At 33.7% G+C, this 27898-nt stretch overlaps 2 protein-coding genes across 3 annotated transcripts in view; one reads left to right on the forward strand and one right to left on the reverse strand.

Annotated features, from left to right (window-relative positions):
- LOC115890696 overlaps positions 1 to 27898 on the forward strand; it is a 317145-nt gene that overhangs the window by 38889 nt on the left and 250358 nt on the right. For both annotated transcript variants that reach the window (XM_030911002.1, XM_030911001.1), the window contains exon 2: positions 22965 to 23053. The gene's annotated coding sequence lies outside the window, so the exon portion shown is untranslated. The remainder of the gene's footprint in view (positions 1 to 22964; positions 23054 to 27898) is intronic.
- Positions 23693 to 24277, reverse strand: LOC115890678. Its single transcript, XM_030910980.1, has one exon. The coding sequence runs from the start codon at positions 24275 to 24277 to the stop codon at positions 23693 to 23695; it is 585 nt and encodes a 194-aa protein (XP_030766840.1).

Genomic DNA, 27898 nt, shown 5'->3' on the forward strand with positions numbered 1-27898 from the left:
AATTTTGTACTACTTTCGGAATAAGGGTCCCCATATCATGTACTGTGATGTACTGTACTTCCATCCCTGAAAAATTCAGCTTGTGACACCGAAGTGAGAGGTAACGTCAAAATAAGCTTTAATCTACCTACATCATCATAGGTAGGTGTAGGTACTCTAGGTAAATTCTACCTAGACAGTAGCTGAACTAGCTGACAGTAGTAATTAATTTGTTATCCGATAAGTAGTTGTCATTATATAAGTTTAATCGTCTTATACCTCCTATAACGGTAGGTTTTGGATTTTTCCTGATTGGTTTGTTAAACAAAAATATACTGGGCATATAAATGTCTGTTACAGGTTAATTCGTTAAAGAAATATGTTACACACATATTATTTTAATAATAATAGTATAATAGTAATGGCTATATTATGTTATAACACATTATTGAATTAACAATTGAAAACAGTATTGAATGTACTTATTTTAACCAATGCATTGTTTTGTTTTTTTAATCTCACAAATAAGAAATATTTTATAGTTTTTATTATAAAAAACAGTGATTATACAATTTATTTACACCCCTTACACTGTTTTCTGTAAGGGGTGTAACCAGGAGTATATTTCGTAACCTTTTACGATATAAGAGGGCACAAAGTGTTTTATTACTTAATGCTTAAAATTTAATAATATATTTGTACATAAAATAAAATAGACTAGAAAGTCAATTAATTAATATTGACGTAATTACTAAATAAGTACAAGATTTTTTTTCTAATTATTTTAGTGTATTTTTAGTCACCTAATTATAAAGGAGAGATATCCAACCATTGCATTATTTTACTCACAAATAAATGTTTTATGGTTTTTATTATAAAACAAGGATTAATTTATTATACACCCCTTAACCCAAACACTCCAAGGAGGATATTTCGTGAGTAATGTTTCCGGTGAGACCGCGTATATGTCACCGGATTCTGGTTAGCATAAAGACTTTTTCTATAAAAAGAGTTTTTTCTATATTTTCCTTTCAAAATAAGACTAATTTCTTCTTATTCTTTTAAATATTACAGTGTTTCTTTTTCCTAAAATGTTATACTTAATTTTCGCTTAAAATTAAAAAATCACAAATGGAGGAAAATATACGTTATTGAATAAAGTTTATACAAATCACTTTACCATAACAAAAAGTAAAACATGTCATGGCGGAAGATATTCAGGTGGCATTTCACACATTTATCCATTAAAATCGAGATTAAAATAATAAACTTGCGAACATGTTATACACGAGATAGAAAATTTCAGAATCGATTAATACGCAATACGCTACGCAGTCAACTTATTCCTATGCGCGGATGAGCGTCTTCAAGACTCTTCCTTCGGCCAGGGTCACGACGCCGTCGAAGAGGAATCGGCCTACGTTTGGCTAAACAGGCTGGACACGGAGTACGATATTGGCGAGTCTGACTATTTATAAAAATTTGCAAAGTAAAATATGTTGGAAAAATAATTAATCCATACATATATAAAAGCTCAAAGGGTTTTTTTGTTGCATCCATCCCGCCGAAACCGCTTTACCAATCTTGATGATTCTTTTTTTAAATGAAAAGTATATATGTGTAGATTTGTTATGAAGTATTTTTATAGTGCTTAATGGCTATTTCTTTGTATAAAACGACTAAATACTAAAACATACCTGAAAAACACCTACACACAATACCTCCAGAAATAAATTATTTGTCATTGTCAGTGGTGTGTCAGTTAGATTATATATAACGTTTTTAGATATTTTAGAGTGAGTTCATGCCGCCAGCTTTACATACATAAATATTAGCACAAAGGTTCGTTTAAACGACATTAGTGAATTAGCTACACAAAGCGATTTTAGGAATTCATCCTCTTAGAGAGTAAAATTATGTCGGAACAGTTTGTTGTATGAAAATTTCTTACTATTTGGTCTAGAAGAATGAAATCCTACAAAAAGAATTAGAAGAAATTTTTGAAATTCATTAACCAAATGGGTAAAGTTAGTAAAAATTTATATAAAACTTGGTGACCTCTGGATTATACACATAAAAATTGACACAAAGATAAAGCGAATTTATGAAATTTATACACTTAGGGAGTAGAATAGGGAATGAAAGTTTGCTGTACGAAAATGCAATACTATAACATTATAAACCAGACAGTATAAAATTTTATACAAGGGTTTATTTAGTGACATCATAAGGAAATATATCTTCCTCAATTATCCTTCAAAGAATAATAAATAACCTATAAAGAGAGTATTAGTGCTCTTAATAAATAAAAAAAAAGATGAAAAATAAAAAACATCTATGTTCACTAGCTCTCTATAAAGAAGTAAAAAATCATTTAAATCAATGCATGAACGATTCAAGGTGTAACGCGAACGTAGTCGCGGGAAAAAGTAATTTATTAAATTATTTTATTTAACTGATTTTCATTGAAAAGGAATTTTTGTAATTCGCCACTATATTAGTTAAAAACTAAGAAACTCATATCAAATTTAAGTTTTGCGATTTTGACTTATACTTTTACAAAATCTGAACACATTTTAAAAGAAAAAAAGTTTTTGATAATATTTGTGTAGATTGACTACAAGTTGTATAACATAAATTTCTACGACCGGTCTACCTAGTGGTCTGCAGCATCGCCTTGAGGTGCAAACGTGGGCCTGTTAATCTTTGACGTGACGCACAACAGCCAAGAAAAACAGAAGTGTGGCTAAGAATTTAGTAATTTAAAAAATCTCTTTTAGATACAGTAGTAGGTATTAAAAAGTTTTGTGTTTAAATGGGGTTTGCCTTTAACAGTTAAAAAATTATATCGTAAAGTGTAACTTTCCGTAAGAATTCTTTATCTGTCATTGATCATCTGTTATCATGTTAACCTGATGTTTTGTATGTTATTTTGTTTTTTTCGAGGTTTTTTTGCTTGCTTGTTTTACGGATAAGGTGCGATCGCATAAGATAATGTTTTATTTAATGTTAACACTACTACTTTTTCAGTGAATCTTTAAATCTGTTGTTTTTTGTTAAGTTCGTTATTTAAACATATGTATGTAATACACAAATATTAAGAACTAATTCATATTTATTACGTTTTTATTCATCATTTTCTCGTGCCCCCCCCCCCTGTTGTATCTTTGAACCAAAAGGACTGTGAATTTTTTTGTATTAAATTGAAAAACATGACACCTTGAATTCTCTGAATTAGGTTTTTAAATAGTTCGGATATTGTAAATCAATATATTATGTGCTATGACATGCAATTTTTAGTCAGCCGACTAAAAATTGCCTGTCATAGCACATATATTGATTTACAATATTACGATAGTTGCAAAAGTGGAAACAATATATTCTTATGAAGGCGATCGGCCGACTATTTGATTGCATGTTAGCCCGGCTCCATAAAAATATATTGGTTATAAATCTGCAACTAAACGGTCGGCCGACTAAAAATTCCCTGTCAGCGCATAGATTAAGACTATGCAATGCCATCAAATAGTCGGCCGATGGGTTCCATAATAACTAAAAATATGACTAAAAATTTTAGGCGCATTATGGCGCGTAGCCAAATTATCTCAAAAAATATTGGAAGAGGAAGGCAGAAAAATGTATTAGGTCAAAGGAAATAAACTTTTAGTCGCGTGATTAAGCTGGACCGGCACGGCGCCGGCGTTGCCCACTTTTAAATATTTTCTTGTGATCAAAATATTTTAGGAAACAATGATAAATTAATTATAAATATTATAAACAGTTATTATTTTTACATCAACAAAATTCACCTTCCTAACAACGGCTATAGTCTGTCCAACGACAAGATCCTTGACAGTGATAGATGTCATTTTAATTTCAAAGTAGTTTATTTTATTTTACAAAGAAATAAGTTGGTACAATTGGAACGCATAGCAGAAAATTAATTTGAAATTTGACTGACAAGTGATTACTTCAAAATATTGTGAAAAAAACTGTATAAAACTGAAGAAATCTAATCGAGTTATTTTATTAAAAAAAATGGTATGTGTTAATACAAAACAAACAATAACAAAACACCACACACCAAAAAAATATAAAAAAGAACTATTTTTTACTTTCAAGCTTCAAGAAACTTCCCGCATTTATAATTATATTTATCAATATAACTTATGTACAAATAAAAATTTATAATATTCCACAGGAATAAATAAAACAACATAAATAAAACAAACTATTTCATTAATAATAACACTTACCAAATTTTATACCTTAAAGGTTGATTAATTAACTTTAATCTTAATTTTTTTTTAACCAGTAGCTTTTGACATTATTTTTCTGCAGTACTAAAATCCATTAAGTTAGTTTCCAAGTACTAAAATCCATTAATTACCTATCGTGTGATGTCGCTATTTTACAGCTACTCCAGTTTTAGTATATGTTTAGTACTATCCTTGTACCATATACGAGATGCACTTAGCTACGACGGGATTGTATACAAACTTTATTGATGGTAACTGCCTAGGCAGCGAGTATTAACTATAAACTGTGCTCTGGGTCTACACTTAATTTTCCCTCGATTTTTCCTCAACTTGACTTCAAAAGACACAAAACACACGTAATAACACGAATCAAAATGCATCATCTTCCAAAACGGAGGTTATTTGACATAAGTTGACACAAAATTATAACCTATAATTTGGCAAGACTTTGACAAGCCTCAAAAATCTAAAGGCGAGTTCATACGCATCGGCGTCCATTTATCGTTCATCGTTCCGTCAAACCTTTGAATAAGAAGACTAAGGAAGGAGCATAATGCTATCCATGTATTCATGCATGGTGGGCGGAAAAGGCACCATAAAAGCTCTCTAGGGTGGGGATCCTTGACAGTTCTGTTTGACGATTCATTTGACACATTTGAATTTGATTTGAAATTTTGTGGATTTGTCAGTCTTTACGGAGCTTATTTTATGTTATTTATTATTTATTCTACTACTGATAGTTGTATAAAGGTAGTAAATCTAGATGGAAATTGTGGCAGAACTTAAATTAACAGTGACACTATCGCGATTTATCGAAAAAGACTCTAAAATAGTTGGTTGTGTAGCGTGCGGTAGATCTAGGCAAAAATTGAGTGAAATAATGGAACAACTTTTCGCTAGTAAGTGACTATATAATATACATACGTGTAGTAAACCGATCATTTATGAAATTCACTTAAATTAACAAAATTATATATTTTTCTTGCATTTTAGCTTTTATTTATTACTTGTCAAAGATTAGATGTCAAAGAATTTAGATACGTTAATTTAACTTACCTGCTTCAGTAGCGTATCGGATGTTTGTGTTAATAAATACTTATTATAACTTATCTATTTTTATTAGAACTATACCGTATGATCGAGAAAAAACGGCGTCAACGATGGCTATGAAGTGAAGATCGCTGTCATTTTATATGTAAAATTATATGGGAAATGTCATCGATCGTCATTTCCCAGCCAACTGGACGCCGTTTTTTTTCGATCATACGGTATATTTTTATAACAATTTTAATAACTACCAACATTTATTCACAACGTAAAATAAAACAACAATTTATTGAGTCTACCCAACGTCTACCCTACATACGTTTTACATTTTTTAAATAAAATTAGAACGACACTGATAAACCGGAATTTACGTCGGCCATATTTGAGGCCCATCGCCGTGTACCTAAGATTTTTGATATGCTCCTTCCTTAGTCTTCTTATTCAAAGCGTCAAACCAATAAAATTGAAATATGATCTGTCATTTTTGAAATAAACCAATAAAACTGGTTAAAAACAACAAGAGACGACGCATGACGGATTTATATTTAAACCCATCCATAGTTAACTTAAAAAATATTAGAAACTTTTTTTAGTAAAATAAATAGATCATCTGCTTTTCTTCTGTCGTCGTCTGTCCAAATCTTACCTGAGAAAAAAAAACAGAATATAGTATATTTATTAAAGTAATATGTAACGTAATAAATTCTAATTACTACGCCGATCCAACCCTGGCCGGCGGACAGTTAGCGAACGGGGCTTATTTGCCGCCTCTTCGGCTCGCCAAGTCCGAAATTCTGACGCGACTTGTTTTCGCGTAACTGTTTGTCTGGCAGAACAAATCGAGGTGCGACAAGATATATGAAGAGACACAGACCATAGCGATTTTCTGGGAATTAATCGAAACACCTAAAAATCAAAATATCCATTTTAGGTAAAAAAATTTAAATTGAAACTTCATAAAAGCCAGTTTTACATATAAATTAATTATTAGAATTTAAAGGCAGATTTACACGTATCCAGTACCTGGCCCCAGTCTCGCATGTAGACCAGCACTGGCATGTTATAAGTACAATTGTTTTAACAGTTCCTCAATATGGCCGACCTAGTTACGAAAATTGGTAATTTTTTTTTAATGAAAAATAAGTTGGCGTTAGCGAATTCAGAAATTAATTTTTTCTTTTCTCTTTGGTTAACAACATTTTTAATGATTGTCAAGTTGACGTTAAAGTTGGGTTATTAGGTGGTTGTCATAAATAAAAACATAGATTATTGAAATTATTTAGTAAAAATTTTATAAACTTTCTCAGTGAGAATATTAATTCCCCTGTTTCTTATATTTCAGTTAAAGGGACGTAAGAACTATAGGAAGTGAATTTTTGTTTTCATGTTTTGACGATAATCTGAGAGTTCCTAGAATTATCAAGATTATTGAATAATTATAGTTGTTTAATAAGTGAAATGAATAGAAGACTTGGAAATAGGATGATGCGTTTCATGTTATAGTTGATAGATCACCCCATTTCTCTTAATTTGTTTTTCTTTCAGTACAGTTAATCACAAATTGAATTGATGTGTGCAAAAACAGATATATATTTTCAAACATCTTATTTAAATAGCTCTTTTACATACTGTTAAACTGTATCAACTACAAAGTCTTTAGCAAAAAGTTATAAGGTAATAAATTTTGTAGATATAATTTATGAAAATTTATATATAAAGATTAGAACTCTGAGGGAAAAGGACTACTTTATTAAAAATAACAACATACAAAAACAGTCATCCATATATTTCCCATATTGAAGTCCGCCATATTGGGAAGTTTTAAATGAATACAAGTATAGTGTCACTGTGTTAACACTTTTTTGTGCCTGTCCAACGCTGTCTGCCAGTGCTGGACCGAATAGAGAAGGCGTCAATGTTTAATTTATGACAATGACGACATGTACTGATAATTTTGATTCCAAATATCTCGAGAGCCATTACTCGTAGCGATTTTTACCAAGAGACCTTTTTTTACGTAAAAAAACTCGCAAATGTGTATTTTTTCTTACTCAGTAGATTTATACAGGTACGGACTAAAATTTATTACTCTCCAAAACAGTTAAAAATGTAGGTGGCGCCCTCTATAAGTAGGAGTCATATTAATATCAGAATCAAATTTATAGTGCCAAAAACCCCCAAACACTAATTTTCATCCAAATATTCACGTTACTTCGGAAATTATTTGAAAAAAAATCGAAATAAAAATTAAACTTCTAAAAATCTCCGAAACTAAGCATTTAAGGACATATATTTATACGAACTTTTTTACTTATTTTTATCTGCAAAATATGCTGCTGAAGTTTTCGGAATACAGTTTGGACCACCCTGTATATCTATACAGGGTCCGGCAATAGTGCGTCGGGCATCTGTAGCTCTTAGAACCGTTAAAAATTTTGAAATACTCTAAATAGGAAAAATTTTCATTTTTTAATTCTCCGTCTATTGGTAAAATAATATACAGGGCGTTACATTTAAAAAAACGAAGAAAAATTATTTTATATTTTAGAAAGTTTTGCTTAGAATTTTGAACATCCTTATAATTTACGAGTTTCATATTAATAGCAAAGTAAGTACAGACCATCTAAAGTAAATACCTAATATAGTTTTAATTTCAGAACAGTTCTTGTATTTTTAATCATTTTTTTAAGAATGGCTGAAAAAGATATATTCTTGATTTATTTTTTAATATCTCTGATATCCTCGAAATACATTTATTCATACCTTAGGATTATGTAAAGTGATCTGAAGGGATACACATAAATGCAATAATAAACAGGGTGTTCCATTTAAAAAAAGTCATCCAGACCACTCACACTTTTTTGAGCCACCCTATAGAAGTTAAAATATTTTCCTGAAATACATCCATTTGCACTACATCCATTCACAATTCTCAAGTTTTTTATTCTAGGAGCTACAGATGCCCGAGGTACTATTGCCGGACCCTGTAAGTATATTATCTGTGATAAATCTGATACGGAGCTTTATCTAAATATTGGCTCACCCTATATAAAAGTAGTTCGGTCGGATGCCGTTTATTTTTTTAATACGCCATTATATTAAAATAATAACTATCTGAGAAGTCTTTGATTGGAATTTTAAGTAGATAATCCGAGAGCAGAAAATTGTTTACAGTAGGAAGTTGCGGCAATTATAGGCATATACATTCTGCCCCTTATTCACCATTTCGATATTAAAGAATGATGTCGAGTATGTGTTTAATATAATGGTTGATGAATAATAAACGAAGAATCAATCGATGGAATCTGTTATTGTGGAGCCTGCTTGATAGAATCTGTTAACTTTAATTAAATTCTTGGCAGAAATGTATCCCATTCTATTAATATAAAATGTTGTGAAGAAGATTGGAGCGGTATATTAAATTAAAAAGACTAGAAAAGAAAATGTCAGAAAGAGTAGAAAAAATAAATGCCAAGGGTATTAGAAATAATTCATTTTTAAAATAACTTGACAATGGCAGACAATTTGAAATATAATTCTTTATTGCATAGATCTGATTATACTATGATTAGATTTAAATCTTGTCTACTCTTTTTAATGGTGCTTTTAACAGCAGCTTGGTATTTTACTTAAAATATCTTCTTGGAATTATTTTTTACTTCGAAATTTACCCTATTTCTTTAAAAAGAAATTTTGATTAACCTAAAGAAACCGCACAAAAATCAGAATCAACAGAAATGGCAAGTAAGGGCAATGGAAGTGGAATGTAAAATATAGAATAAGTAAGAGGGGGGGGGGTTAATCACTGCGACCTTAAAGATCTATTGTGTGTCCCCCTTCTTTGAGTCATCACACAATCTATAACCCATCATACCACTGTTGTAGAGGGGACAGGGTATTTTCCATCTTCCTCTGACAACAGTTCTTCCTCCGAGGGTACACACACTTTCACGGTTGGAGTTTGGCCCTCCGTGCCGCTCTTTACAGTCGAGGAGCTGCCTCCGGCTGACGAACCCGTGAGGTGGAGGCTGGAGGATCTGTCTCCATTTTCTCCACCTCTTTAACTTGGTCTCTCCTTAGACCTGATACCGGTGTTGTCCCGTATCTATAATAGAGGATATGTCCCTCTTTCTCTATTGCCTCCTTGGATTTGAAGTCAATTCCTATTGTGAGGACCTGACCATGACCCTCCTCCTTCGAGTTGATGACTCGCCAACTCGATGTCCTTACATCGTTCTATATACACAAGTTCTGACCTTGGATAAAGCTCGGCAGGTAGGTGGTGTATTTCCCCTTGCTCCTCGGCAGAAAGACCGTTATGGCCGCCCCTTTAGGGATGTTTTCTCCCTTCACTGCAACCAGTTCCAGCCCTTGCCAATTTTTAAGCTTAGGTGCGATTTCCACCAACCAATTCGCCGATTCTTGAGATACACAATTTATAAGGATCATGCCCACCCGAAAGTGTATCCCCGCAAAACGCAGCTGACCCACATTTTGTAGATCATTGTGTTACGATCCGATCGCCACTACTTCGTCCAGTATAGCCTCTTCTAGAGACGTTTGCTGGTCGGTGGTCAGAGCAACCTCTGGGAAATCATTTGGCAGCACCACCATTTTCACTTGTCCAGCAATAGCGGCAAAACTGGTGATAGGTCCCTGCTTGCCTCCCGGTGTTGGACGGCTTTCCATCCTGCCTTTTTTCTCTCCCTGTCGGAGAAGAGGCGAGAAGTTCTCGCTCCCTCTCTTGCCCTTTGATGGAGATGAGTCATGTTGTTTTTTGGTTTCTTTACTCTCCCCTTTTCGGAGGAGTGTTTTCGCTTTTACTTCCTCTGGAACAAGTCCTTCGTGGAGCAAGTAGGACGGTAGGTAGTTTTCGATAATGGTAAATCAACTAAATCATTTTTTTTCATGACACTAGCAAGTTTTTTCAAGCGTAAATTGGTAAAGAATTAGAGATATCAAGAACAGTTGATCAATTACTAACGTAATTATGCATTTGTTTATATGTAAACTGTATTAACAAATTTATTATTAAATTATTTTAATGGGTTCCTCATAATCTGCAAGGATTGAAATTTAAACTTATTATGAACATTATTCCACAAATGTCGCGCTATGATACTGAATGATCATGATGATAAGTTAGCTGTTCGGTGTTGAGGAATTTTAATATTCTTCTTCTTAAGGTGCCGTGCAGATTCCTGCGTAGGCGTTCATCTTTGTCTTCCTCATCAGATGGTTCTGTTAACTGCCGCAACTTGGAGTGCTTGGAAGTCCTGTATGCCTGTCCAATGACGAATATTTCTCAGCCAGGATAGCTTCCTTCGTCCTATCCCCCTTTTGCCCCCCTCTATTTTACCCTGGAGAATGAGACGCTGAAAGTGATAGCGTTCTCCACGTAGTATGTGTCCCAAATAGGCTATTTTCCGCTTCTTGATGATTTCGAAGAGTTCACGTTGTTCCAGACCAGCTCTTCTGAGAATGTCTTCATTCCTAACACGGTCGACCCAGGGCACTCTTAGCATTCGCCGTAGGGTCCACATTTCGAAGGCTTCAATTCGGTTTATTGTTGCTACCTTCAGTGTCCATGCTTCCACACCATATAACAAAACGGACCAGACATAGCACTTCACCATTCTGTATCTAAGGCCGAAGTTCAAATTCCTATCTCTGAGAAATCTTCGCAGTCTCAGAAAAGTCGATCTTGCTTGTTCGATCCTGCATTTGATCTCCTGATCCGGATACCACGTTTCGTTAACCATGCATCCCAAATATTTAAATTGTGTGACCTGCTTGATGACCTCTCCATTTAAGTAAATTCTGGTGTTCGGAATATTGTTTCTGGTAACAGCCATAAATTTAGTTTTTGTAGTATTTATGTTTAAACCCTGTCTTTGGCTTTCACTGTTTACCTTATTTAGAAGGATTTGGAGAATATTTGCATTGTCTGCCAATATCACTGTGTCATCCACATATCGGATATTATTAATTGGAATGCCATTTATTTTCAAACCAATGGGACTATCGGAGATTGACTCAGTGAATGCTCTTTCCACATATAAATTGAACAACATTGGAGACAAAATACACCCTTGCCTTACCCCCTTTTTTATTTCAAAATCTTCTGTACTCCCACGCTATGTATTCGAATTTCAGCTTTTTGGTTCCAATACAAATTACTGATGAGCCTTATATCTTTTCCATCAAGTCCCAAGTCTCTGAGGTATGATATAAGGAGGTAATGTTTAACGTTATCGAACGCCTTTTCATAGTCTATAAAGCACATGAAGACATCTTTTCTCTGATCTTGGCAATTCTGTACTAAAGTTTGAAGACTGAATATGGCTTCTCTAGTACCAAAGCCGTTCTTAAATCCAAATTTACTTTCTCCACTTACTTCCTCACATTTTTTGTAGAGTCTTGTATGCAGTACCCGTAAAAAGAGCTTAAGAAAGTGGCTCATTAGACTAATAAGACGATACTCTTTACACGAAGAATTTTAATATAATGCACAGTAACTTAGTCAGGTGAGCATGGTCAATAATAACAAATAATAATAAATTTTTCTTCGAAAAAAATGATGATAAAACAGTTTCTGTTGAAGTTTTGGCATAAAAACATTTCAAATTTATGATTAATAACTTTTTAGTCAACATGTTTAATTTATGTCTATGACGACAGGTATTGATAATTAATTCTAAAAGAGGAAGAGCAAATCAGAAATCGCTGGAAAGAGCATTACAGCCATATCCTTAACCAATACAATATCCCCAATATGCAAGCACTAAACACAATACCTCAGTATAACAGTGTAGCGTTTTTTATAAACATTACCACTGCGAACGGCAGCTTTTCATCGGAGAGCAGTCGTGGATAAGGTATTTCACTGGAAAGAAAACTAATCAATAACAATAAACAAAAAATATAGATATTGGGTGCCAGGCATGTACAGAGAAAGAAAACACAGTTGTATATTACTTAAAACTAATGACTATATTTATTCATGATGGCCTGTGATGGTAAATAGCATTGTACAATTTTAATAATTATTATAGTGGTTATATGTCAACGAAAGTGGTGTTAAGAATTGTACTAAATATCTATGAAAACAACTATGATAAAATACAAGACATGTAAAGTTTAAGAGAATATATGAAATGTAGCATTACTTTAATTAATTTGGTATATTTTATATGATGTTAGTGCAATAATAATATCTATAAAAAAGTAATACTATTACAAGGCGTAATATAAGGAAACCTAAAATCTAAATCATATTGTAACTACTAAATCGACATAAATGTTCTTAATAATCTAACCACTAAATATAGTCTGTACGATATTATTTAAAATGTACGTTATTAAGTTAAGACTGAAAATGTTTTAAATGTTAAATGTAAAACTTGAACTTAAATCTACACTTAGCTGTTCTTTATGTAATCTTTCTTCAAACAGTAACAGCGTGAGGTGGTTTCGCATCTCTGTACTCGGCCATCCAATACAACAAAAGGGGCCAGAATGAAGACACCATGAATTGATACAGCCGTAACTACTAACTGGCTTATAGATGGGAACGAAGCAGCATGGGGCTCAAGCTACATCCACGCTGGGGCACTTTATATGTAAGATAAATCACTCCTACTGGGGACACTCGTTCACGGGACATCCGTCCATAAGATAATGGTACAAGGGAACACTACCCGTACCTTGGAACACTACTAGGACCTTGGATAATGCCTGTACCTTGGAAATAGTCCGTACCTTGGACACAGTCCGTCCATAAGACCCTCGAATTACTTCCGAGGGCTCACTAAATAATAAAGAACATGTCCTTTCTTCCATGTGACATTCTGGAGGACAAAAGAAAAGGGACGCCAACGTGCCAGCAAAATACAAATACAAGTTAGGTTGGGACATCCAAAACTCTACCCTGTTGCTTTGAAATAGCAGCTGATTCAAATTATACAGCAACATTTAAATAATCACCATTTCTAAAAGCCGGGATGGTTAGGTTAGGCTACAGAGCGCTAAAAGCAAAAGTCAGTCGACAGCACAGAGAGTTGACAGAAGCGATGTTGACAGCGCCTCCACAGAGCGATAACAAGGTTGTGTCAAACGATAACAGGGTTGTGGACTAGAGAACGTAAATATTCGTCAAATAAATTATCCGGCCGGAACGATAGGGAATCCGGTGATGATACGCCAGACATCATATATCATAATCAAAGACATGTAACGAACTAAAAACGTTACAACAGCATTGATGTATTAGATATCCCAATAACGGAACAGGAAATAAAGGCCTCCATAAAACAACTTAAAAACAACAAATCGGCTGGCTGTGACGCGATTCCAGCGGAAATCTATAAGTGTGCAAGCAAAGAACTTATTGGTCATCTTCGATGTCATATGGCTCTCTTCGATGTCATATGGGAAAGCGGAGAGGTACCTCAGGACTTTCGCAACGCGAATATAGTAAATATATTTAAGAACAAATGAAGTGCATCAGATTGCGGAAACTACCGAGGAATTTCACTACTGGTTATCGGAGCAAACTGCAGGAAAGAGGAATGGGTGTTGATACAGGTATGACGGCGGTGTTCAACATAAAAAGACTCAGGGCAAAAACACGTAGAAAATTCATCACAGATTATTAATACGCTGAATATGCGATCTAGTTGCAAATTCAGTAAACCAGAATAAAGGAAATCGTACTTATAACGTTAACAAAAGTAATTATTCCATCCTTATTTTTAACTAAACATATTTCACACTTAAGCAGCACAAAACTAGTTTGATTTAATACAATTTAATATTTATTTTAGCCGAAATAGATAAAATAATTCTTTCCGCCGTTAATTCTGTTTATATACTAAATACGTAGGTTAGAAATTTTTGAATTGAACTGTCAAATATTTATTTATATTTTTATTAACATTAACTATTAGGCAACCCAAAATATACTTTAATAAATTGATTATATATTTTTGTATTTTATTTAATCAACAGTAATTATTGAGCCTATTGTCACTTAGTTAAACTCATTAAATTTATGTTGCTCTATTTTAATTTTTAGGTAGAATTTTCTAAGCATAATTGTCTTAAAAATATCGTATCGATCCGGCAAGTGAGTCATGCGCAATATCTCTAGATTGTTGTTATTTATTAATTTTTGAATGTTTTGATAAGCAAATTTCTATATAACTTTCATTAATCTCGTTAACTTTATTTATTCTATTAATTATATAAATTATTGATATTAACTTTATTTTCCTTTAATATATAACTTTTTCTTCATGTCTTTATTCAGCTCATGGTTGGCAATCCATATTTTATCAAGGGCTCGTGTTTTTATCTGGCTATTTCTTTGTTGCAAAAAAGGTTTTCGTTTTTCTTGGAACTACCTTGGTTTGGTCACTTTATGTTCAGCTAGTGTGAGGTACAGAGGCCTCTCGGTCATTTTTGTCAAGTTTTTGATTTTTACCCTTGTGGGGATTTTCGAGTGTGCCTCAAAAATTACTGCAGCATCCTATCTTACCTTTTGTTTTTTGGACGGTGCTACGGTTTACCGGTGACGGGATTTTCACCTCAAAACGCTGACGTGGGTCAACCAAGCAGCCCGCCTTTTTTTTATTGAGCACCCCATTCCATCCAGGGGAAGAAATAATATTAATCACCTGAGGATTCGTAGAAAACCCTGAGTTAGCAGGTAAAGCCTATTTTTTTTTATTAATACATTTCTTTCCACTTTTTTTCTTCTTTAAAAAAAAACTATCTTTTTTGATGGTATCTCGTACTATGGAGAAACTATAATATTATTTCTCCGTAGGGTTTTTTTTTCGTCGGAGCCGAAGAGTTTTTGTCTGGACCGAAGAAGTTTTTTTGTCTGGGCCGAAGAAGTTTTTCTTCTGTGTTGAAGACTTCTCTCTGAGCCAGTTTTTTTGTTGGAGCAGTTTTTTTTTCGCTGTATCCATTTTACTTTTCTGGAGGAGTTGACAGTCGACGGTTGACAGTTGACAGCCGACGGTGTTGCCCAAAAATTGATTTGATTAGAAGATTTTCAACTATTTGGTATCGTACAATTCAATTTTTATTTTTCCCTATCTTACGATTTGAATTTCATTGGTGCGTACGAATACTGAACGTAGATAATTTTTTTAACATTATAATTTAATTAGAATAAATTTTCACATACTTAATTCTGTTGATAAAATAATATTTCATTTTTTTTTCCTTTAATTTTTTTTTGTAAATTTAATACAGCTGACACAGTTTCTTTTTGTCTCTATTTAAAATTTAAATCTATTCATTTTTTTTATCGATATCTAAATTTCTTGAACTGATGAATTCATAATTATTAGTTGATTATTTTGATTTATTTATTTAATAATTATATTATTAATTATTATTATTAGTGAATTGGTTTAGTATTATTTATTTGATTTATTAATTTGTTGATTAATTTGATATCTTAGCTGAATTTAGTTGCGCTGATATATACATATATATTTTATTTTGTAAATCTTACGTGATCACGAAAGGTACCTAGGTATTTACGTAATTTTGTTACTTGCGTATTGTGAGATATATTTTTCTTGGTGCACAATTTTTTTTATTGATTTATTTAATTTACTATTTGCTATTTGGTATTTTCTATTTACTGTTTCCTATATTTTCCTTTTATATTTCAATAGAGGGTACTGAAACTAATCAGTTTGCATTATTTTTTTATTTCCTTTGGCCCTATGTCTACATAATTCTCTAAGATCTTGACTTTTTTTGTTTATTTATTTACTTTTTTTATTTATGTATTTGTGGAACTTGTAAGGCCCTAAATACACCTTTGGGGGATTTCTGACTTTTTTTTCCGTCTAAAGTCAGTGGCGCTCTTAACCCGCCCCTACTCTCCGAATTTTCTGAGCTAGGGCATAAATTTGTTCGCGACTAGACCCCTGCAAATTCCATAAATATTTATTTTTCTTAATCGCTAACTTAATAATATTTTTTTTCTTCTTCGTATTTGTTTTTTTTTACTTCTTTTCTAAATTTTTTTTTCTTTCTTTTTTTTTTAATTTAAAAGAGCCGAGCTAAGGCCAAAACGCGTGACAGTGTTAGATACAGGTATGACGGCGGTGTGTTCAACATAAAAAGACTCAGGGCAAAAACACGTAGAAAATTCATCACAGAACTCCAATACGCTGATGACTGCGCTCTAGTTGCAAATACGTTATAACAATTACAGGAAATGCTGAACACATATACCTGGGCATACGAGACTTTGGGCCTTAAACTGAACATCGATAAAACAAAAATCATGTGCACTCCCCCGGAAAATCATAACGGCGCTATAAAAATCGGAGAACTATTGGAATATTTATCGGAAATTAAAAGACAGGGTTTTTTACAATCATGACTTGAGCACAAAAACGAAACTTGCAGTGTATCGAGCAGTAATAATCCCCACCATGTTATATGGAAGCGAAACCTGGGTGCCGTACCACCGGCACACGAACGCATTAAACAAGTTGCAACAGTGACACCTTAGACAACTTTTAAGAATCAAATGGTACCACCATGTCTCAAACGTATCAGTCCTTAAAAAAGCAAGCTGTGAGAGCGCTGAAGTCATGATTACTAAATCTCGCTTAAGATGGGCTGGCCACTTATGCAGGATGCAAGAAAATCGCCTAACGAAATCTCTTCTTTACGGTGAACTTGTAGAGGGTAAGAGGAAACCGGGTAGACAACTCAAAAGATACAAGGATGTTGTTCAAGAAAACTTAAAGCGGATAAGTATGCAGCATCAGTGGGAGGAAGCAGCGCACAATAGAACGCAATGGAGGAGAATTGTAAACTCAGTTAACAACGACAACCAAAAAGTAAAGAGGCAACAAAGCAATGAGGTTTCTGAATGTCCGGAGTGCAGAAGAGAGATAACATCACGTATCGGGCTTTTCAGTCACAGAAAAGCTCATGACAGAAAACGCCCTGCGTAACCATCTTTTGATGCGTGTCAAATACTCGTCAGCGGGTAATGGCAGCAGCAGTGGTAATTTCGATTCCAAATATCTTGAAAACCATTACTCGTAGCGATTTTTACCAAGAGTCCATTTCTATGTAGAAAAACATCGTAAATGTATATCTTTTTACTCAGTAGTTTCATACAGGTACGGACGAAAAGTTATCGCTCTTCAAACTAGTTAAAAAATATGTAGGTGGCGCCCTCTACAAGTAGGAGTCATACTGACATCAAAATCAAATTTCTCATGCCAAAAAACTCCCGGGCACCAATTTTCATCCAAATATTGACGTTACATCAGAAATTATTTGGAAAAGATGTAAATCAAAATGAAACTTTTACATCCTGTAACTCCGAAACTAAGCATTATAGGACATACATTTATACGAACTTTTTTATTTATTTTTATCTGCAAAATATGCTACCGAAGTTTCAGGGATAAAGTTCGGACCATCCTGTATATTTTAATTTTAAAAAAAATTTCGTAAACAAAAAATATATCGTGAATGGCCTAATTATTATGATTTCTTTTTATTTTACATACTCAAATGTCGTAACTTGTTTTAAGACCTTTTTTAGTACATAATAGTAACATTTAATAATTAAGAGATAAAATCCAGAGCCAAATAAACACCATGTAACTTTTTAAATTAAATTGAGATAAAGTACCTATGGAGGTACCTAAAGTTTTTCGTGAGAAACAAAATGATGTAAGGTTTATTTACTAGAGTTATGTGGGTATAATAATTAATTTAACCCATTATTTTTTATTATTATTGCAAGATGTAAAAATTCTAAGAATGTCTAGGTCGCATTTAATTGGCCGTAGATGAGCATACGTGACAGAGAATTTGGAATTTTAATTTTTAAAACGAAATTGAAGAAGCCCAGGAATTAGAATTAAACATTACTATTATATATTTCAATAATTTCGTTGTGGATATATTGTATAAGTTTATTATGTAGTTACTAGCGTGAACCCGCGACTTTGTTCGCGTCGAATTAATCATTAGTAATGGTGATGATAAAAAAAAGCAAGAATTTCCATTAACATACAAACTGGATAAAATTTTCTAACATTTATGTCAGCATGAGAAAAAACCATATGGCGATATTATTATATAACTTGGTGATATTTGAGGGGTAGTTTCATCTCGTTGGAATTTGACTATCGATAAATCCGTTTGCTAAAAATAAGGTTTATCGTGGTTAAGAAATTACCCAACATTTTGGAACACCCCGTATGATTTTTTAAAAAATTTAAAAATATGTAAAAAAACAAAATATATTACGCGTGTCCATGCGTTTTCCCGAAAGACTAACTGTTTTTTAAATAACAAATATTGTAAGATTTGAGGGGCGTTTTCACCCTCTTGGAATTTGAGATTCGAGAAACCCCTCCTTATCGAACCTCTACACCCCACAGTCAATTCTTTTGGCAAAAATCAGCTTTAAATGTCAAGCAGTTTAAGCAGAATCGTGATTACTCAATGGACATATTTTATGAAACACCCTGTATAAATTTAAAAAAAAATTAAAATATGTAAAACAACAAAATAAAATATTCGTGTTTAAGAGTTTTTCCGAAAAACTCACCGGTTTTTAAATAAAAAATATTCTAATATTTGAGGGGTGGTTTCACCCCCTTAGAATTCGAATTTCGAAAAATCCCTTCTTATCGAACCTCTCCACCCTAAAGTCAATCCGTTTTCCAAAAATCAGCTTTTTACGTCAAGCGCTTTAAGCAGAATCGTGATTAATCAATGACAAGATTTTTCGAAACACCCTGTATAGATTTTTAAAAAATCTTAAAATATGTAAAAAAAACAAAATAAAACATACGTTTTTTCGGAAACTTGACCGTTTTTTAAATAAAAAATTCACAGATTTTGCAACATGCGCAACCATCATAGGCGTATTGAAAATACCAGACATAAGTCGGCGGTTGTCGACAATCACCTGTTTTTTTACATTTTATATTAACTTGTGGCGTCATTTGGGAGAGCTCAATAGAAATATAAAAGAACTAAACCTTGTTCGTTGGAAAGCAATTTGACATTCGTGACGTCAGCACTCCGGCAGTCTAACGTAAACGTATCATTGATCGCTATTCACAAATATATTCCAGATACGTATAGTGAACAAGTTTAACGTTCGCAACGTTAAATAATTTTGATATTTGATTTTTATCGTGATGGTTTTGTGTAAAAGTGAAGAATTTAGTGAGGAAAATATTAATGATGGATATGAAGGTGTGCGGATTCGTGATTGGTCACGATCACGGTCACGACACTATGACGAGCTCCTATACACACGTAGGAGCCCAAAATATGCAAAAAGGGGGTCAGTTTAGCTTAAGTTTAGATTAGGTCTATATTTTTTATTAATGCAAAACCAACTAAAACCTAATTCTAATCTAACCTAAACTCACTTCTTCTTTTGCATATTTCGGGGTATTACCTGGGTATTCCTAGGTTTAACCAATATTCGAACTTAGGTGTAAATTTAAATTTATGGATGGCCCATAAATTTATATTCGCCGTACAAAAAAAATACTTTTCACCAATTTTCACAATAAAAATTTAAAAAAAATGAGGGAATAAGGGTGAATGGGGTGCCGCGCCGGTAGACCAAGAAGATACTTGGAATGTAAATGTTAATTTATACTCGAATGGAATTGCCTCACAGTATAGGCATATTTTGAACCCCTACCGTGCATAGTTACTGTAGATAAAAATAAATTAAAATATAGTTGGCTCCAACGATAATTTAGTTTGCAGCTTCTTTTCATCATGCCTAATAAAAAACCGTCACAACCACTACTCATAGTATGTACCTATGTATTTTTAAACACCATTATTATTATATGAAATTAAAAATACATAGGTGCCCATAATATGAGTAGCGGTATTTTTTTTCGTTTCATCATAACGGATTTTGTTGTGCTGAAAATAAGCAGCAAAATATATTATCGATTGCAACAACTATACCTAGTTTACATTCAGTATGTCCAATTAATATAGAACATTATAACTATGCATACTTTTAAAAATTTGCTACCAATATATTTTGATAGTTGAGTTTTTGAAATTATTTGTTAGCTTCTTAAACAAAACAGACCCATAATAATTCAAATCTTTATCATTCAAGACTTCCAAGAATTATGAAGTAATCTCACGTCATTTTTTAAAATTATTGCATGCCTTAAGTATTTGCAAAGTTAACAAAAATTTTTCTTTGCGTACCTTGCAATTAATATATTTAATCCATTTCATCAGTTCTGCATCATATCCGAAATTTAGATTGTGTGTGACACAACGAAGAGTTAAAGTGCAACGTGAACGACCAGAAAAATATCAAGTAAAAAAAATTGTTAAGTTTTAATTACTAGTTACGCAGTCCTCCCCCCCATATTGGCTTCCCTCTTGCCTAAAATCTATATTGTCTTTCCTAACATTTTAAATATAAATGATTGAAACTCATACAAGTTTACCATAATTTAAACTTAAGACAGTCCCTAATTATATTAAAATATAACACTTACGAGGTTGATAAATATTAACTATTTTTACTTATTTTTAATCAGTTAATAATTCTGATAAAACACGCTTGATTTTTTTATTTTAGAAATCATACGGGCTATAATAATTAATATGACTATATTAACAATACTTAAATTAAAATTTATTTGAAGGAATGCTACTGTATTACAATAATTGTAAAACACGTATGTAATAATAACTTGGAATAATATAATAATTATTTAAAACTGCTCATCGCGTTATCGATGTCGGCGTCTTGTCACTTTTATTTAGTCTTGTCACTATTATTTTATTAGCCGTTTAGGTATAGTTTGATTTCAGATAATGCAGATTTTAATGTGCCATTTTTGGTTTTTTATTGGATTTTTTTTGCATATTTGGTATATTCTATGAAGTGCTCCTGACCATTTTTCAATTATTAAAGTGCCTATTTAGATACATTTAAAATGAATTAATTAGTGTATAGTATTTGTATTATGAGTTTGTTTATTTTTTATGAGATGTATTTTTTCCCATTAAAATAAACATAGCTTACTAAATCACTAGCTAGCCATTTTTAAATACAGGGTGTTAATTAAGTATCTGGCCAAACTTCAGGAGGTGATTCTTTGAGTGTTTTAAGGTAAAAAGTTCATATAAACATGTGTCCGGAAATGTATAATTTTAAAGATACAGATCAAGGTGTTTTCTAATAGACCTTTTTTTATTAATATTCCAAAGATCCGTTGGCCGATTTTGTTGAAATTTCGCCATGTTGTGAACTTTGATAAGCTAGCACTAATTAAATGATAATTATTATTTACAACAATATTCAAAGGATAAAATCTTATCCCAATAAATATTTGGCAGCGCCTTGGATTCATGTGTTTTTACGCCTGTTGGCGGTGGAAACCATGCAAGCTTTTTCTTTGGCCTAAGTTGTTAATTAAAAAAATAATAATCATAAAAAATATAGGTCCTAATAGGCTAAATTTTAGCAAAATGTATCAGCAGATCCGATGAGATCCGAGTTATTATGTTTTGGAACTTAATGATTTAATTAATTATTCCCCTTTAATGCATTTACCTATCCTACGCGCCAAGAAAAAAATATTGCATTAGTCTAAATTTATTATTTATGTGATTCGACGCTTTCACGTATAATTTGCCCCTTGCTTCTCATACGGAAAGAGTTAGATTAAAATAGCCAAACTGTACCTAACAATTCATATGCCTTGACGCATATTCTTTTTTATAATAACATGGGCTTTCTTTATTCGCCGGCCCAGACAAACATCCATATCCATAAAATAGATAGCCCACAGACACACACACACACACTGATAAATTAATAAGACCTCATTTCGGCCCTCAAACGTCCTTCGATGATCAACGCCGGCTAAACTATCGACTTACGTGTTGACAAGTGGATTAGGCAGGTTATTGAACTCGTGTGGCATCGAGCATGTCGTTTTTTCAAAGATGGGTCCCATATAAACGCGGCCAGAAGTATTTTCAATACTAAAATATTGTAATATTTGAGGGGTTGTTGCACCCCCTCGGAACTGGAATTTCGAAAAATCCATTCTTATCGAAACTCTACACCGTAGAATCAACCTGTATGCCAAAATTGAGTTTCTTACGTTGAATGGTTTGGGCAGGATCGTGATTAATTAGTGAGTCAGTCACTTAAGGATTTTATATATTAGCACATATTAGTATAGATTAGTTCTTATCTTAATGAAAAATGTTAATATATACATTTTAATTTGATTCATACAGTCTACAATAAAGCTCTAAGAAGAATTGAGATTAGATTTTATCAAAAAAATTTTCAAAAAATTTTAAATTTTCACAATTTTATTTTCCGCCAAATAAAGCTCATAATCGTGTTTCTGGGATCGAAATATACTACCCCTAAAAATATTGGCACTTATTTAAGACTCACCCTGTATATTTATTATTAAAAAAAAACTATTGTGGTTTTCGTAGAATTTTCAGAAAAAAATCGTTTAAAGTAAAGAATTGGGAATTTTTTAATTAAAATTTTGAATAATTTAAGAATTGCTGATAAACAATGCAAAATAAATATGAATTGTAAAAATATATTTTAATACTGATAATTTCTTTTTTTTTCAGTGATGTGTACGTGCTTAGGACACCGTGTATAGTGCGAAAGTGATATCGGTTTGCTTTAATGCAGCTTCAACTAAAATATAAAATATAAGGTGAGTTTTATTTTAATTTATCTACAAATAAAAAAGATTAATATAAAAAATTATATAAAATTTTATTTAATTATTTATTTCCTGATAATTGTCATTCGTTTTAACACTTTAGTTTTGTATTACCGATATTTGGTTTAAATGAATTGTGTTGTTGTACTTTAAGCTTAAAAATGTTTACTAACAGACCTCGTAGTCGAACATTGTTCTTTTAAGGACCTCTTTTAGTGCGAAGTGTACAATATAGCTTAATAGCCTTAAAAAAATCATCACAATTTTATTAGAATATTTTGAACAGGAAAGCGGTAGTAATGGTCCTTTATGTCTCTTAAGTGCTGTTAAGAAGGTGAGTTTTGTTATGTCCAAAGAATGGCAGAAATAAGTAAAGTAAAGGTTTCAATTTTTTTTATAGATGGGAAACGCCTTTAGGCCCGGAGTGTGGGGATCTCCCTCTCTACTCTACCCAGAGGGTCTAACCACTAAAAACCCATCTTTGTCAAACCTCAGTCTCCGTCTCGGAACCGCCCGGGGCATTACTTCAAGACAGAGGGTTGTCTTATGTGTGCATCCTATGTATTAATCGTTGCGCCGACTCTTCCTGAAATTTGGTTTTCATAATAACCCTCAGAATTTCCGCAACCGCTATGCTCTTCTCTTGGTCTTCACCCATAAGTGCCCCGACGTTATCCAGCGTGACCTTGGTGCCGCACCTTGCCTCTGCCACGGCCCTAAACTTCCTCCATCTTCCACACTCGAATAGAGTGTGCGCAGGAGTATCCTGCTCCTGGCAGTACACACAGCGGTCGCTATCCTTTTCAGGTATATGCCAAAATACCCATGACCTGTGATAGCTTGAGTAAGAAAGTGATCTACCTCCACCCATCCATTCTTGTGCCACTCCGCCACATTTTCAATAAATTGCTTTGTCCAGCCATCATATCTCTGCCAATCCTCCTGCCATTTCATCAAGATGTTTTCTCTTACTTGCAACCTATGTTCCTTGCCCAGCCTGTAGGTGTCGCATCTTTCCTCTACCTGGTGTACAATAGCCATGACACCAGCCAACGCCAGTACGGCCAATCTCCTAATCATAGATTGCAGCATATTTTGATAGTGTTGATATTGTATAGCTCTTCTCCAAATTGGAGCAGCATACAATATCATAGAAGTCACGGCCGATGCCATCGTCCTCCTCTTCATAGCCCTAGGTCCGCCAACCTTGGGCATTACCCGCCACAGTGTGTTAATATGGCCTTGTGCCTAATTGTGCACGTATGGCCTTTTCCACTATTCTGCGGACGTGGGTGATCATACGCAGACCGTTGTCCAACCACACTCCCATGTACTTCAGAGCTTTGCAGGGCATAATAGTCTCGCCCATGATATTAGCGCTCCAGCCTTCTAATTTCCGCTGTCATGTCCCACCAAAGCAAGCAACTCCGTGTTCTGTTTTGCTAAGCTGATACACATGCTATCCAGCCTGTTGCCGAATATCAGCGCCGCAGTCGCCACTCTTATTTTCGACATATTTGGCATTGAGGCTGTGATCAGGACTGCCAGGTCATCTGCATAAGCAAGAATCTCGCACCCAGTTTCTATGTCCAACCTCAGCACCTGGTCATAGAAGACGTTCCACAGCGTCGGGCCAAGTACTGATCCCTGAGGAATCCCGCAACTCATTTTATAGGTTTAGCCGTCCTCCGCCTCTATTTTCCTGCATGATAAGTAGGACTGGATTACCCTAATTAGGTACCTGCTGATCCCCATTAACTTCAATTGGTCTATAATACCCCGCCAGGGAGCAGAGTTAAATGCGTTTTTCACATCCAACGTTAGAAGGGTGTATCCCCTACTCTTCCAGCTGCGTTGCCTTATCAGGTCGACCTTGTCCACAATTATGTTAAGAGCGTTTATTGTGGATTTGCTCTTTCTGAATCCAAATTGCCTATCGAACAGTCTATTGTTTCCTCCAGTTCAGTCTCCAGTCTAGCTTTTATTAAGGACTCAAAGAGTTTCCCGCTGGCATTAAGTAGGCATATTGGTCTGTAACTTATCGCAGATGAACTCTCCATTTTGGGCTTTTCGATCAAAACCAGCTTTCCAACCTTCCACAATCTCGGAAATTGGCCTCGGACTAAGCACCAATTCATAACGCTAGTAATGGACTCCGGATCCTTCAGAGCTGCTGCTTTCAACACCTCTACAGGTATTCCGTCCAAACCTACCGCGTTGCCATTCTTTATGTTACGCGCGGCGCATAAAATTTTCGCCGTAGTAAAAACCGGCACCTCCTCAGTAGATATATTCAAGTTACCCCATTCAATGTATGGTCTCGTTGGAAAAAGAGCCCTTATTTGTTCTCTGACTTCATCTGCCGGGATTGGAACTCTAGCCCTATTCATAAACTTCCTGGTGACTATTCTGTATTCCCCACACATCCGCGTTCAGTTCGTCGCACAGTTCTTCCCATTTTTTCTTTTTGGATCTTGCAATCTCCTCCTTGAGTTTCTTTTTTGCCCCTTTATGCTCTTCACCCAAGTTAGTGACGGCCACATGAGTCCCCAGTCTTTTATTCTGCCTCTTAATTAATCGTCTCAAACGAATGCAGTTTCTTCTCAGTTCGGCAATTGCATTGTTCCACCAATATACCGATTTCCTATTACCACCAATCCTTTTGCACAACAAGAATCTATTACAGATAGAGATAGATAGTATCAAAAGACGTGGGGTTTTAAACCGATTAAAAAAAAATAGACTCACCCTGTATAGATTTTCCAAACATTAAATCACTGTAGTGAAATTAACAAAAAAAGCGTTTCCTATGCTGCGGACGTTATGAGTTTTAAATTAAAGGAAATTAGCCCTCCTCTATAAAATTGGGTTTTTGGGTTGTTTCTATCCTATATTGCCCTTGTTTCGAGTACTTTAACCCTTCGACTGTATTATAATAAGGTACGTGCGCGGGCAGAAACGTCAATTTTTCATTTTCCTCTTGCATGCGACGCCACAACGGCACAAACACGATCGTTAGTCATAGTGGGGCTGTGTTAAAATGTTGAAACAAGCGACGAAGAGGTTGAGTGTTGAATTTTAATGACGGGCGCACGATTAATATGCGAATAGTGTTGGAGATGTCGCAGCTGGTGAACGTAAGTGAGCAAACCGAAGAAGAAATTTGATTTTTTTAAGTACTTATTTGAAATATTTTGATGCTTTTAGCGTATAAGATACGAATGCGTTTGAAATTGTTTACAGTTACATTTTTGTGAAAATATGTTATCAGTATCGTGTTAGCAATTTATAAAAACAGCGTCAAGTTGGCTAGGGAATGACGATCGAAGACATTCCCTTTACACACTCACCGGCACCAAAAACGGGCAACTTACAATTTTGGTGTATTTTAAAGTTTAATATATTTTGTTCTAGTGGGCCGATTTTGATGATTTCTTAATCAGTATGTAGCTAAATTATTTGACTTTTTATTATCCCTTTCTAAATTAAAAAAGAAAGCTTCCATCTGTCAATTATACGAGAGAAAATAAAATTTTGATATTTTGGTTAAGTTTGAAACACCCTGTGGAATATGTTAAGACAGCAAGGAATTTAAAAATTTTTCAACTTGGTACATCCTTTTTTGCTAGTTTATTTTTTAGTTTATCTCAATTGCGTAAGTTTTGTTGGAGATATTCGCTTTTGAAGAAGACACTAACATTTTTTCGTATTTTGACATTAAAACCATGCCTTCGCTTTTGATCCTAATCAACAGATCTAGTAAGTGCTGATCCCGAAGCAGGCCATCTTGACATAAGATTTGCTTCGTTTAATCTTCTTTTTAAAGTCCGTTTACTTACATATTCGTTCCTTAAGTGCAATTCATAAATTTGAAAAGCTAGCAAATGGCGATCGTCTCGATTCGAAGTAATCGACGAAGGTTTCTGAATGTCTAGAATATAAACTTGTCTAAAGCGACTCTCTGAATCATCTTCAATGAAAACAACTACAGCGGACACAATTTCTGGACTTAAAACCATTTCTGCTAGAGTAACTGCCCAACAGCCAATGATGATTTTTGTTTTATCAATATAAACACTATGTTATAGGTCTGTTAACTGGGAACAAAAGAAATGGATGGTTTTAATCTAAAATTATGAAAAAATGTTAGTGGCTTCTTCAGAAGCAAATATGTATCTCCAAAAAAATAAACCTATTGAGATGAACCAAAAAATATGCTATGGAGAAAAGATACACTTAGATGATAAAATGATTTTCAAATTCCTTGATTTTAGAAACTAAACGCATTCAAAATACCTCTATACCATCCCATACTCTATGCTAAACAAAAAATGCAATACTAAGTAGTTCTTTTCTCTAAGTCATTGTAACAAGTTTGTTATCTCTAAAATTGACATATTTTTATTGTTAACTATTATTACAAAATAGTAAAGACAGTACCGTATGATCGAGAAAAAACGGCGTCAACGATGGCTATGAAATGAAGATCGCTGTCATTTTATATGTAAATTTATATGGGAAATGTCATCGATCGTCATTTCCCAGCCAACTGGACGCCATTTTTTTTCGATCATACGGTATATTGTATTAGGAATTGTTTATGTTGGATGTAAATTGTTTTATGTGATTTTATCAAAAAAATATATTTAGAAAATCTTCGGAAATGAGCAAAATTCATATTTGAAAGTCCTTGTACATTTATGAAACTTACATTTCGTCCCATTGCTGCCAAAAGTCACTAACTTACTTTTTATTACTTCCGAGAAAAACGCGTCTAAAGATGAATTGCATTGCATAAAAATGTTATAGTTCCTTAGTTTAGTTTCGCTCGCAGTG

This window comes from Sitophilus oryzae, unplaced genomic scaffold (genome assembly GCF_002938485.1).
Source record: "Sitophilus oryzae breed Bouriz unplaced genomic scaffold, Soryzae_2.0 scaffold_907_pilon_pilon, whole genome shotgun sequence".
NCBI lineage: Eukaryota > Metazoa > Arthropoda > Insecta > Coleoptera > Curculionidae > Sitophilus > Sitophilus oryzae.

Coding starts and splice junctions, on each gene's coding strand:
- LOC115890678 (XM_030910980.1), bottom strand. CDS start 24,277: ATGCCCAAGGTTGGCGGACCTAGGGCTATGAAGAGGAGGACGATGGCA.